The 14,129-nt window shown below is 53.9% G+C and overlaps 2 protein-coding genes across 2 annotated transcripts in view; one reads left to right on the forward strand and one right to left on the reverse strand.

Moving 5' to 3' along the window:
* Positions 1-6,561, forward strand: part of ASPHD2 (aspartate beta-hydroxylase domain containing 2) — a 9,152-nt gene extending 2,591 nt beyond the window's left edge. Inside the window, exons 2-3 of the mRNA XM_004715313.2 lie at positions 4,637-4,750; positions 4,841-6,561. Coding sequence (XP_004715370.1) covers positions 4,637-4,750; positions 4,841-4,950 — 224 coding nt within the window. The 3' untranslated portion in view covers positions 4,951-6,561. The remainder of the gene's footprint in view (positions 1-4,636; positions 4,751-4,840) is intronic.
* A 2,316-nt stretch (positions 6,562-8,877) lies between these two features.
* The window catches only part of HPS4 (HPS4 biogenesis of lysosomal organelles complex 3 subunit 2), a 44,324-nt gene continuing 39,072 nt past the window's right edge, over positions 8,878-14,129 (reverse strand). Inside the window, exon 13 of the mRNA XM_004715336.2 lies at positions 8,878-8,940. Within this exon, the coding sequence (XP_004715393.2) occupies positions 8,904-8,940 (37 nt within the window). The 3' untranslated portion in view covers positions 8,878-8,903. The remainder of the gene's footprint in view (positions 8,941-14,129) is intronic.

A 14,129-nucleotide genomic window follows, 5' to 3' on the forward strand; every position in this document is an offset into this window, starting at 1 on the left:
TGGCCTCAGCCTCAGACTGCAGATGGAAGCTTCCTGTGAAGGGGTTGGAGCCGGGTTCGTGATGACCGCCCACAGAGGCTTCTGGGGGCAGATGGGGGCTGAGCCTGAGGCAGGACCCCTGGGTCCACCACGGCTCTGCCTCTCCCAGTTCCCCAGGGGTGACTCCAAGCAAAATGTACTTTGGACACAGGGTTCTACATGTTTTAAAAACACCCAAGACCCAAGGAGTGGACGGTCTCGGACCAGCGGTTCTGAAGGAGGTTCTGGGTTCTTGGTCACCGAAACTCTGTGCCTCAGTGTTCTCATCTGGAGAACAGGGACCCCGCTTGCTGCAGGGCCAGTGCCCTCACAGCTGCTTGGTGCAGCGCCGGCCAGTTGGCAGACATTCGCTGAGCGGCAGCTAGTGGCTGCTGTGATCAAATAATGGCATCGGGCAGTGTGATAATGCCTTCTGCCCTGGTGGCATAGTGGGGTACAAGATGGGCTGTTAACCGTAAGGTCAGCAGTTTGAAACCACCACCTGCTCCTTGGGAGATATAGGAGGCTTTCTAGTCCTGTAAAGATCCACAGCCTCGGAAAGCTCACCGGGGCAGGTCTACCCTGTCCAAAAGGGTCACCAAGAGTCAGAACCGACTCAACGGCCGTGAGTTTGGAGTTCCTTTGTGTGGTTCATCCACATGGTGCCTAGGTGGCACTGTGGGTTAAGCGCTAGGTGGCAAACACCCTCCCCCCACCACCACCACTCCTGGGGAGAAAGATGCAGCCATGAGGATGGGCGGCTTTCAGAGACTACAGGGCAGCCTCCCTCTGTCTGCGGTGTTGTTAAGGGCAGGGCCAGGTCTGGGGCGGTGGAGGTGCTGCCCTGGGCTCTGTTGGTTTCCATGCTGGGCTGCTGAGAGGTGGCCAGGTGGCCTGTGTGAGTTTGAAGTGGGGAGGGCGCACTGTGTGTGTGGGGGGGTGCTCTGGGACCAGGGTGTGCACTAGGATAGAGTGGAAGTGGCTTCCCTTGGGGACAGGGAGAGCCCCGCCTGCCTGCCAGCGGGGCTCCAGGGGTGGAGTATATGCTCAGGTGGGGCAGGTGGGGCTGGAGCAGGGCCTGGAAGGCCCTGTTCAGGGCTTAAGTAGTGGGCAGCCCCTCCCATCCTCTGTGTCATGCCCCTGGGCTTTCTGAAAAGCCGGCCAGCCAGTAACCGCTCGGGAAAGGCATGTGAGAATTTCAGGAGGGACGAGCGGGCAGCAAGGAGACTTGGCAGCTGCCCCCCATGCCGTGTCTACTGGGTGTGTGCACATATGTGTGCGCCTGTGTGTGTGTGTGTGTGTGCAAAACATGCCCACACACACTTTTCTTCTTCTCTTGTCCATCAGTAAATTTGGTGTTGTTTCAGGACAGTTTTAGGTTTACAGGAAAATCGAACTGCAGGACAGAGTCTCCACATGTCCACCCACCCCTCTCTACCCCCTCCTCCCTGCTGCTCATATCTGGCATTGCGTGCCCTGCTTGTTACGGGGGTGAGTCAGTATGGACACATTGTTATTGACTCAAGCCCCCCACCCCCATCCCACGAGGGGAGGAGGGAGGCTGCCATTCTCTCCAGGCCCAGCTGGTTACTGGGAAATGAGGGGCCACCCGTGTCCCTCAGACAGCAGGGACACTTCTTGGAAGACGCCCTCCTGGGCTGTGAGCAGCTTCCGGTGGCCGAGGGAAGCCCCAGCGTTGGGCAGCCTCAGTGCCTGCAGGTGGAAGGCCTTTCCCCCACCATCATGCCCACTGGAATAGCCACTGCCGAGGGGGCTGGCCTGGGGTAGACGGTCATGCTTGGCTGGTCATGCTTGGCTGACCACCAGAAGCGTGGAGGTTGGAGTTGACCCAGGGGCTCCTCAGAAGAAAGCCCTGCTGATCTTCATCAACAAAACCAGCCACCGAGTGCTACTGCATGGCACCTGGCGGCACCGGGAGCCCGAAGCGGCTCCGGGCGGCTGGCTCAGTTGGGTCCAAAGAGAAAACCTAGACGCTAGAGGCTTGTGACTTTGTGTGCAACAGAAGATGAAGTCAAGCTGAGAGGAAGCCTGCCAGCCACACCTCTGCCAGCCACCTACCTGAAGGCTGGCAAGGCACCTGCCGCTCTGGAAACAACCCCCACCCCACCGGTCCCCTCCCTCTGAGGGTTGGGTGCTGGAACTGTCCGCTGGGTGACTGAGATCCCAGCTCCGCTGTCCACAGACTCAGCGTCTCATGCCTGCTGAACCCGGTTGCCTCTATCCCAGCTCCATGCCAAGCCAACTCCGGGGCCCACCTGTCACCCACACTGTCCTGGGCCAGCATGTGCCAGTGGCATCAGGGGTGTGCCACCCCAGCCTGTGTGACAGCTGAGGAGGCAGACGCTGCTGGGGAGGCGGGGACCCAGCCAGCCAGCACCCGGGAAAAAGCAGGGGAGGATGCATGCGCTTTCAGGAAATTCCAGATAAGCGCAGTGAGCACGTGCTTCCCTCACCTGCTCACGGGGTTCAGGCTGTCCAGCTGGGCCCCTGGGCGCCAGCCTCGCAGCGAGTGTGGGATGAGGGAATGGACCGAGGCTGCTGCCAGGGCCCATCTCTGTCCTCAAGAGCCACACTGCCTGTTCTGCCAAGGAAGTCCGTGTGGAGGCAGCTGGCAGAGCCCTGGGCCACTCAAGCTGGAACGGGGGCAGGGAGGCCATGGAGCGTGGCAGAGAAAGCTGGATGCTGGGTGGCTTCTCAGTGACACGTGTCTCAGTGACACGTGGGCTGGGGTGCAACCTGCAGAAACATGTCCCCGGTGGCCTCCCCTGCTGGGGCCAGGAGCACCACTCTACATGCCGGCCACCAACAGGAGCCAGGTGCTTTCAAAGTCCTAGGGGACAAGACCGGCTTCCTGGCCCAGTGTTTCTGTGGATCGTTGAGAGAGACCCAGGTGCCAGAAAGCCAGCAGGCCCTTGCACACGCTGCGGCCAACAGCATGCAGGTCACTCGGCCTTGGAATGGACTTAATGGCCAGGGGTACCATTGGTGGATTACGTGCTCGGCTGGCAGCCACGAGGTCAGCAGTTCCATGCCATGGGCTGCTCCTCAGGAGAAAGATGAGGCTGTCTGCTTCAGTAAAGGTGGACAGTGGCTGGAAGCCCTGGATCCAGTTCCACTCTGCCCTCCAGGGTCGCTCTGCCTTGGTGTGGACTTGATGGCAGTGAGTTGAATTGAGGGGGATGCGAAGACTTCCGGCGGCACAGCGTTGGGGCAGTTCACCTCAAGGTTGGCAGTTCCAAGCCACCCACCTCAAGGTTGGCAGTTCCAAGCCACCCACTGCTCGGGGAGAAAGAGGACGCATATCCTCCAGTCTGATCTGCAGCCTTGGAGTCCTTAGGAGTTCGCCTCTTATCCTGAGGGTAACTCTGAGTCTGAAAAAACTTGGCGAACACGAGATTGGGGTTGGGAGTCTTTGGGTTGTTGCTATCTTTTGAGGGCAGAGGGCTGAGTGCCGGCTTGCTCGGGGTCACTGTGCTCACCACGAGTCAGAGGTGCCCGGCCTGCTGCCCGGCCCTGTGTCTTCCTGAGCTGTCAGCTGTGGCTGCCAAGGTGTGCCCTGGAAAACTCCCTCCAATCTGCCACGAGGCAAGAGGGTGCCCATTTCCACAGGGCCCTCCTGCCCTGCTGGCTCTGCCCAGTGTGGGCATGCCACTGACTGCAGGAGCCTGGGGCTCCTGCCTGAGGGCTCAGCCGGGGGTCCTGAGACTGTCCTTGGGGCGCCCTGCAGCTCTGGGCGCCCTGATTTCCAGACAGGACCAGGGAAACCTGGACGAAGAACCTGCCCCCTCTGGCCTCCGCCAGGATTGGGAGGTTGGCATGCAGAGAGGAGGAGCTGTGCGCCTTCGGTGGCCCTGAGAGCCCTGGTGGCACAGCAGGCTGGGTGTTGGCCGCTCCCCTCAAGGTTGGCAGTGCAAATCCCCCTGAAGCAGAAAGAGGAAACCCCCATATAGGGTCACTGTGAGTTGGAATCAAATTCATGACATTGGAAGGGATGTCCACCCTTCCCCCTAAAAAAACAACAACAACCCAATGCTCCCATCGAGTCCATTCTGACGGTGGGACTGCCCCTGTGGGTTTCTGAGACTGTCGCTCTTTTTTTTTTGAGACCGTAACTCTTCTTCGTTCTTCGAAGTGGACAATGAGTTACCCCGGGACCCCTTAGCAGGTGATCAGGTACCCCACGGAGACAGCCGTGGCTGCTCTGCACACGGCGGGGCGCAGTGGGCGCCTGCACGGGCGGCCACTAGCAGCAGCAGCAGCAGCAAGGGTGGCCCGACCTGAGTGAGGTCTCAGGAGCCCCTGGTGCCTCATGCGAGTCCTGGTCAGTGCCTTCACCCCGCTTCCCAACCAGCAGAGCTCGGCACCAGTGGAAGCAGCTTTTTCCCCGGACCAGGGCAGGGAGCTGGCCGTTCAGCTGTGCCGGCCTGGGGGAGCTACCCCAGCCCACCCGGGGTGCCAGAGGGAAGGTGGGGAGTGTTGTAGCCAACGGCTCTCTCACAGCAGACCAACCCTTCCCGCCCCCGCCCCACCCCATGAGCCATCCCTGGGCCTTGTCTTCCCTTCGCTCTGTGTAGCTGTCTTTCCCCTACCCCCACAGGTCTGAAAACGCCCAGCGGCTGTGAGCTGGTGGTGGGCGGGGAGCCCCAGTGCTGGGCGGAAGGCCGCTGCCTGCTCTTCGATGATTCTTTCCTGCACACGGCATTCCATGAAGGTGAGTGCGAAGCTGGGCTTACAGAGAAGGTGTCCCTAACCTTGGGGGGCTCTGGAGCAATTCACATCTCTTGTGTGCTGCCCCCTGCAGGCTCGGCGGAGGACGGCCCCCGGGTGGTCTTCATGGTGGATCTGTGGCACCCCAACGTAGCAGCGGCCGAGCGACAGGCCCTTGACTTCATCTTCGCCCCGGGACGATGAGGAGGCGTCCCATGCTGGTGTTGAAGAGAGGCCCCAGGCCCAGCCCGGGTGCCCCCAGGCTCCGAGGCAGGCCTCCACAGGCAGCTGTCCCTGGGCCTCATGCACCACGGACCTCCCTGCTCCTTGGTTCCTGTAAATGGACGTGTGTCCCCTTGTATTTCCTTAGATTGTTTGTTTTCTTTTCTCCCTTCCCCCTCACCATCGTTTGCTTCCGGGGGTCCTTCCTGGCTACCTTGTGCCCCTCACGGCCTGTGACCCGTTGCTACCCTGCTTGACCGGGGTCCCCAAGGAGAGTTGGCAAATGGGAACTGATCCGAATATAGCCATGTCAAAGCCCATGTGGCCCCCCTGAACACACAGTCGGACACAAGCCGGAAACGACGGCAGACCAGCGGGCCGCAGCGGCCCTCAGGGACCCTCTGGCCGCCCAGGCAGGGCCAGGTCTGTAGTCAGAGGCACACACAACACACAGCTCCAGGGCATGGCAAGACGGACGCCATCCTCCACTTGCCCTGGACCCCGGGGGCTCTCGATGGCTAAGGACACCTTGGCTGGTGGACTTGATTTTTGGTCAACAATGCTTCTGACAAAGACAGGGGACACCCATGGGTCAGAATGGGTGATTCGCTTACTTCACTGCCTACAGAAGCCCTCCTGCCACTCTGGGCTCGGAGACATCCACGGGTCACTGTTCTGAGTCCGCAGTGAGGACCATTGGAAGTCACCAGCCTGGCTGACACGCCGGGTGGGATAGGGTGGCACTCATCCAGCGAGGCTCTGGCCAGATCGGAACCCTGAGCTCCGACCATAGGGTCTGTTTGCCGCTGGGGTTTTACTGCCTCTGATTCTTAGCCCCCATTTATGTGTCCGTAGACAGACATCTGTATGGGACCCAGGGGTGGGGACAGGATGACTTCAGTCCGCATGTGTGAGGGAGGATGCTGGCAAGAACCGCCAACCCGAAAGGCCGTGGCTGCTGGCCATGGCTGCTCTGGGGGACCCACAGCTCTCACCCCGAAAGAAAAAGACCCAAAGATATCAATTTGCCAGAATCCTGGCGGCCCTCTGGGCCAGCATGTACCGGAGGCGCCTTTTGTGGGTTATGTATTCCGGTCCATGTTGGACTCACAGAGCCCAGAGCCAAGTGTGACACATGCCAGGGGCTTCCGGAAGTCCATGGGAAAATTCCATGATCTTTACATTCCTTTGTCCTAAGAGCTTCTGGAAGCTCCCCGAAGGATCGGTCCAGTGGTGGTGTTCAACTAGAGGTCAGCGGCTTCTCTGGGGAGCAGTGGTGAGAAGTAGACCTGGCTGGAAATGGGCCCGGTAGTTGCTAAGGAAGTGTGCAAAAAGAGCGAAATGGAAAGAAAGGAGAGGAAAAGGTCTAAATCTGAGTACAATCTCTCCCCATCTATTTCCCAGGATGTGAATGCAGGGAAAGACAGTATCGTCTGACCCCCTGCCGTCGTTCTACTCACATCCCGGCAAAGAGCCACTGAGGTGCATGTTCTCACGCATAGTGACTGTTCCGAGTTTACAAGCCACAGACCCACCTGGCTAACTGCACTGGTGTGACCTGGAAGGGGAACAGAATAAAAGACCTTGCCGAAACCCAGAGTCGAGTGAATGGACACGCCGGGACTTGGTTGGGAAGCCCCTGGGAGGGTCCTGGTGTGTCTTCTTGGCTGTCATTGCTTTCTAATTGTGTCACAAAGCCTCAAGGGACACTAAAAGGGAGTAAGGCACAGGTGCCTTTAAGCTAGTGGGAAGAGGTGGGGCCGGTTGGGAATAAGAAGAACTCCCCGGGAGGTTCAGGAGCTGCTCGGTGGGTCACGAGCGCCTGGGCTGGGTATCATGGTGCCCTGTCATGACCTTGGGTCAGTCGCTAGGCCTCACATGCATGGTCCACTCCTCTGTGATATCTGTGTGAAAAATGCCTGGCAGAGTGGCTAGTGTATGTAGGTCACTCACTGGTGCTTCCCTCTCTGCCATAGCAATGGTTCCCAGCAGCTCTGGAAGAGAGAGGTCAGGGGGTAGAACAGCCGGACAGATTCGCCATGGCTGGTGATGGGAGGTAATGGTGCAAAGACAGCTTAGGCTTGATTGCTAACCAAAAGCTTGGAGCTTGAAGCCCAGCTAGTGGTGGTGCCGCAGAAGAAAGGCTTTGGCGATCCCCTGACACACATGACAACCAAGAAGAAAAACTTGGGGAGCAGGTCTCTGCTGTTACATGTGGGGTCACCCCGAGTTGCAGTTGTCAGTGGCACATGACAATGGTAGAGGGAGGTGTCTGGCAGCCGGGAACCCCGAACAGCTGAGCTGCCGGGCATGTTTGGTGCATGGCTTCCAGCGGTCCTGACCACTTGCCTGGGGTCAGATGCTTCGCTACTTTCAAGATCCATTGCCAAGGAGACCGTGGGTAAGCTGATTTCCATGTGGTAACAAAGGTGCCGAGGGAGACAGAGGAGCCAGCTGGCCCTGCTTCTGGATGGCTACCCAGGTGAGATCCTGCCTGGCCCTAGAGCAAGCCTCCTGTCACCAGTGTGCACAACCCCAGCCAGTCGCTCACAGCACTTGAATCAGGTCCTGTTCCGGATCCCCAGGCCCCAAGCCCCTTCCTCCAGAGGACTCCTAATTCCAAGGTTACCTCCATTGGCTGGAATGTTTCAGCATTTCTTGGATAACAACGGGTGGACTTTGAATTGAACAGGGAGCACCGCAGGGGTGGGGGGAGTGGGGGGCGGGTAGAGGTGCTGATGAGCTATCCATGGTCTGATCTAGACCACAAACCACTTATTCATGTTCTAGCGGTGGGGCCAGGCACGAGGTTTTTTAAAAAAAAACAAACTAATAGGGGCTGACCACCCATCCTTGGCCTCTAGGACCTCGCTGATGCTTTTAAGGACCACAGGCCAACAGCATCCCAATTCGCCGCCAGCAACACCATTACACTCCTTGTGGTTTGAGGGGTCAGTTTGTGACCCAGTCTTAAGCTTCAGGTTGGTTACTGATCCAAATCTGGCGAACCAGAGCCTCCCAAGCATATACCCGTTAGCAATGAGGTTGGAGATAAACACATGGTCTAGATGTGGCCAATCTGCCTCAGCGATTGGGTCAGAGATGGGTACCTGGTCCAGACCTGGCCAATCAGTGTCTTTGAAGCATGAGCTTCTCAGAGATCGGGAGAAGGTCTAGGTTGGTTTGCTGGATCTTTGAAGGAAAAGGGAATGTGGAGAGGTGTATCTAGTGGAAAGAAAAGCTAGGTGCGAAAGCTACAGGGGAAAACAGGTCGTACTCAGTGTCCCCATAGAGAGCGTCTGTCTCCTGTGCCTGGTCGCTCTGGAATTTTCAGCTACAGGAGCCAATAAACTATCTCATTCTGAAGCCAGATCTGAGTTGTAGTTCCTTTTCCTTACACACACACACACACACACACATCCTATTTCATATTGTGAGTTTCATCTACGAAATAGGCCTAACATCTCCTTTCATAGACTTCAAATGAGGTACTGGGAAAACAAGCTCAAGTTCGGCATGAACTTGAGGCTCTCCACATATATTTGAATATAAATAGGAGTGTGAGTACGTGTGTGAGATGCCTTCAAGTCAGCTCTAACTCATAGTGACCCAATGTACAACGGCAAAACACTTCTCGGTGCTGCGCCAGCCTCCACTGAGGACGTGTTGGGGCCCTGGTTACAGCCACTGTGTCGGTCTATCTTGATGGCCTTCTCTTTCACGCGGACCCAACATGACCAAAGTACAGGAGACCAAGTCTCACCATCTTTGCCTCTAAGGAGCATTCTGGCTGTGCTTCAAGACAGATCTGTCTGTTCTTTTGGCTGTCCGTGGTACTTTCAAAATGCTTTCCCGTTCAAATGCACCCATGCTTCTTGGGTCTTCTTCCGTGTCCAACTTTCATGTGCACAGGAGTAGTTTGAGAATACCATGGCTTATATGACCCAGCAATCTTGCTGTGCGGCAAAAACCCTGCAGAAATAAAAGTACACAGCACAAAGAGAAACACGTGCGCCGGTGTTTAGTGCAGCGCCATTCACAACGGCAAGATGACAGAGCCAACTTAAATGCCCATTGGTGAGGGAAATGGCTAAAGACATCCACAGAGCAGCATACTATCCATCATTCAAGAAACTGGACCACTTAGGATGTGGATGTATTTGGAAGACCTTATGCTGAATAGAGTTAGTGGATCATGAAAGCACAAATTTTATGAGACCCCTGGTTGGAAAGGTTACCAAGGGTGTGGGAGGGGGGAGTGGGCAAAGAGGAAGTAATAAGCTAGAAAGTCCAGAGGCGTTAGCTTGCAGGAAGGGGAAGACAATTCCCTACAAGAGGGAGATGGGGATGTGGGGTGGGGAGGACAGGGCAGGCCATGGGGATGGTTGATAAGTGGTTTCAGTTGTTGAATGAGAAAATTATGATCTTATATGGAAACCTCCACCTAATTCACAATAAAGAGTGCCAAACAGAAATTCCCGTGACTTGGGTCAGACGCACTTCAGTCCTCCTAGTGACATCCTTGCTCGTCAACACTTTGAAGAAGTCTCAGGCAACAGGTGTCCAGCGCAATCCTTCGTTTGACTTCCTAAATGCTGCTCCCATGAGCCTTGACTGTGGACCCAAGCCAAATGGGATTTGAACAACTTCAGTCTTTTCTGTTTATCATGACGTGACCCGATGGTCCAGTTGTGAGGATTTGGGTTTGCTTTACATAGAGTTATGATCGAGGAGTAGCAGAGGTTAAATACAAAATTATTTTTCAAAAGAACCATTGTGTCCTGTTGCCAGCCACTTCCCCCATAGCATGCCCCTCCCCAGATAACTCTTGCTAACCAGGTGTAAATGGGGCCATGGATTTGAAAGCTGCTGACAGATGGCAGTGCGTGTGCACGCAGGCAGATTGCAGCATGGAGGGGCATTGCAGGGAGAGAAGGGGCCCCAACAAATCATCACTGGTCCGGTAGGCGCAATTGTACAGCGATAATAAGTAAAGATTATAGTAAAGTCATGGAGAGCATGAGAGATAGAAGAGTCAAATAATGGGGTCAGACACATTTCATGGTAGCGTGCTCACCTCCTGGATGGTCATGATCTTACCAGCCAGGTCTGCGCACAGTGTGGGCTGAGGTGAGGTGGGGCATGAGGCAGGAACCCGGCAGGATGCTTGAGCACCAGGCAGGAGGCTCGAGGACCCCATTAATTACTAACCCAGGGTTATATCTACTTAGGTGGTGTGTGATTACAGGTAACCACACGTCACAGGAAGGGGCAGTACAATAGGCATGCACATGGAAGGGGATGTACAATGGCCATAGGCATAATAGAAAGGGGATGAGCTAAGGCTGTACACGATAGGGAGGGGAGGAACTAGGGGTATACATGTGACAAGAAGGGCGGACCCTAACCTTGGTCACCCTTGGGTGGGCTTGACTTCTCTGGGGTGTCCTACACGGAAACAGACAACTACTATCCTTATCAGAAGGGAGTGGGCTCTACTTGTTGTGGGATAAGAGTGACTGCTTGCTCTAGATGGCTGATAACCTTTAGGGAGAATAACCCCGATCTACTTCTGATGACCTCCAAGTGTATAGTCATTTGCAAGCAGCTAAGTTTGGGATATATTTGGGGGAGACAACTTAGGAGAAATCTGTTTCCCACAGGGCATGATGCAGCTCACCCAAGAAAGCCCATCCATCCTTGGCTTTCTGCCTCATTTCCAGGCATGCTCATTGGCCCTAACTTCTGATTATCTAGAGGCGTCCTGGTGCCATAGTGCTTACAAGTGTTGGGCTGCTAACAGCAAGATCAGCAGTTCAAAACCACCAGCCACTCCACGGGAGAAAGGTGTGGTTTTCTACTCCCATCAAAATAATTACAGTCTCAGAAATCCACAGGAGCAGTTCTCCCCTCCCCTATAGGGTCGTTAGGTGGAATGAACTCAATGGCCTTGAGTCTGGCTTGGGTTGTGGTTTCCTACCTGTGGTAGTTACATCATTTCATGTCAACTTGTTAAATAATAGGTTATAAGGGTGGAGTCTAGCCTGTCCATCAGATCACAGCTTGATGACCTCATTTGGAGGCCAGAAACACACTCTCTGCTTGTCTCCCTGCACAACATTCCTGTTGACAAGCCAAATGGAGCTACGCTGCTGGAGCCAGAGCCCTGTAGCTGGAGGAGCCACATGGAGACCCACACCAGCACTGAGATGCTTCCACCACCACTGGCTCCACAAGACTTTCCCCCCACTGGCCTGTGATCTTCCTGTCTTCATTGTTGTTGCATGTGTTGTGTGAGTCTGAAGAGGGGTTTATAGACTGATATTGGACATATGGGCTAATACCGGACTTATGGACTTGATCTAGACTGGGCTGGGATGTTTCCTCAATATTCAACTGCTCTCATATATAAATATCTTTCTTATACACATGGGTGTCTATGAATTTGTTTCTCTAGTCTACCAGGACTAACACACTCCCCTTCCCGAATGCTCTTCCTCTGACACTGTTGGGTGCTGTTGAGTCCGACATGGTAGTCCCCATGGCTTAGCGGTCCCCATGGCAGAGAAGAACTGCCCCATAGCATTCCCTCGGCTACAATCCACAGAAGCAAATCCCCAGTCTTTCTCCTGTGGCTCCCCCAATGAGTTTGAACACCCAACCTTTGGGCTACCAGCCAAGCCCTTAACCATTGTGCCAAGAGGGCTCCTTCCTGACTCCACCGGCGTTAGTTTGTCCAACCCTACGTACGAAGAACAAAACACTGCCTGGTCCCGTGCCATCCTTCTCCCCGCGGCCGCGGCCGCGTATCGCTGCGCCACCGAGTCCGCAGATGCCGCTGTCGTCCTCTTGCTGCTGCTCTCCTGCTCTGCCAAGCATGACGCCCTTCTCCAGGAACTGTCGAAAAGAAGCGTGAGGAAGCGTCTCCAGCCTCGCTTCGAAGAAGCGCTGTAATAGTCCTCCTTCCGGGACAGAGTTTATCCTCAGCCCCCGCCCCCACCCTCCCCGAGTAGTTCATATTTGTCAACATCACCATGACTCATCACTTCTTTAGTCTTCCTTGGGGTGCTGCTCAGGGTTCACATGCACGAGACCCCTGAAAATCCACAACTGGTCCTCACAGGGACCTCTCTGCTCTCGGACGTTTTCATTGAGGTCTTTTGCAGCAGCTCTGCCCGAGGCATGCATTATTGGATTTCTTTCTCTCTCTCTTTTTTTTTTAATGTTATGAGAGTTTTAAAATATTAAATATTACCTGGCCGGAAAAATAAATAAATAAACCCGTTCTTGAAGATATTTCCACGCTGGATGGGTGTCCTCACATGCGACAGTCTGCTTTCATCCCAGCATCATGGGCCGTGTGATGTAGCCTTAACCCTCTTTTCACTGCAGGAGCGGGATCCCATTCCTTTAGAGGCAGGCAGGCTTTGTGCTTGATAGTTTAGAAACAGTTCAGGGGCTTCTCTTCTCTGAACATATTCTGTTCATCTTTGAAAAATCCCTTTCTGCTGTTTTATAAAAATCATTTTCTTGGGGGCTTATGCAACTCTTATCACAATCCATACATATATCAATTGTGTAAAGCACATTTGTACATTCATTATCCTTATCATTCTAAAAACATTTGCTCTCCACATAAGCCCCTGGCATCAGCTCCTCATTTCCCCCCCTCCCTCCACACTCCCCCTTCCTCATGAACCCTTGATAATTTAGAAATTATTTTGTCATATCTTGCACTGTCCGACGTCTCCCTTCACCCACTTTTCTGTTGTCTGTCCCCCAGGGAGGAGGTTATATGTAGTTCCTTATAATCGGTTCCCCCTCTCTACACTACCCTTCCCCCTCCCCGTATGGGCACTCTCACCACTGGTCCTGAAGGGATCATCCGCCCTGGATTCCCTGTTTCCAGTTCCTATCTGTACCAGTGTACATCCCCTGGCCTAGTCAGATTTGTAAGGTAGAATTGGGATCATGATAGTGGGTGGGGAGGAAGCATTTAAGAACTAGAGGAAAGTTGTATGTTTCGCTAGGCCTTTCTTCTGCTGTGCCTGTGGGTTGGGACCTAACAAAGACCTAGCCCTGACTGGCTTGTCTCCTCCCTGAGACCCTTCTGTAAGGAGTGTCCAGTGGTCTACAGATGGGCTTTGGGTCCCCACTCTGCACTCCCCTTCATTCACAATGATATGATTTTTTGTTCTTTGATGCCTGATACCTGATCCCTTCGACACCTCGTGATCGCACAGGCTGGTGTGCTTCTTCCATGTGGGCTTTGTTGCTTCTCAGCTAGACGGCCGCTTGTTAAACATTATTGGATTTCTTGACAGCTACTGCCGCAGATGTTGTGAATGCCAGTGAAATGAAATCCTTGACAAATTGAATCTGTTCTCCCTCTCTATGTAATCACTGTATTGCTTATTGAGATTTTTCCTTTATGTTGAGGTGTAATATAGACTGAAGGCTATCACATTTGATTTTCTTTAGTAAATGCTTCAAGTCTTCTTCACGTTTGGCAAGCAAGGTTGTGTCATCCACATGTCGTAAGTGGTTAAATGAGTCTTCCTCCGATCCTGATGCCAAGTTGTTCATATAGGCTAGCCTTTTGGGTCATTGATATTCAGATTGAGTAAGTACAGTAAGAAGCTACAGTCCTGATACACACCTTTCCTGATTTTAAACCACGCAGTAGCCCCTTGTTCTGTTTGCACAGCTGCCTCTTGGTCTACGTATGCAGTTTCCACATAAGCACCATTAAGGGTAATGGAATTCCCATTCTTTGTAGAGTTATCCATTGCTTGCTATCACAAGATAGGACGCATTCAAGGCCATACTTTGGTTCTCGTGGATGCAATTTTAACTGTCTTCAGCTGCCTTTAATTATCATATGACCAATGAATGGTTTGTTCCACCGTCAGTCCTGACCCTGTTCTGATTGATGACACTGAGCTTCACCATCTCTAGTCATGGAAACCAAAACCAACCTCATTGCCACCAAGTGGTGCAGACTCACAGCAGCCCTAAAGGACAGAGCAGAGCTACTCCTGTGAGTTTCTGAGGCTGTAACTCATTATAGGAGTAGAAGGTCCCGTCTTTATCCACAGGAGTCCACTTCCAACCTCTTCACTAGTCTTCCTGTCTTTGCTCTTTTTTAAATCATTTTATTG

The sequence above is a fragment of the Echinops telfairi genome, unplaced genomic scaffold (genome assembly GCF_000313985.2).
Source record: "Echinops telfairi isolate 266 unplaced genomic scaffold, ASM31398v2 ScPeMD7_29;HRSCAF=101, whole genome shotgun sequence".
In the NCBI taxonomy this organism is placed as follows: Eukaryota; Metazoa; Chordata; class Mammalia; order Afrosoricida; family Tenrecidae; genus Echinops; species Echinops telfairi.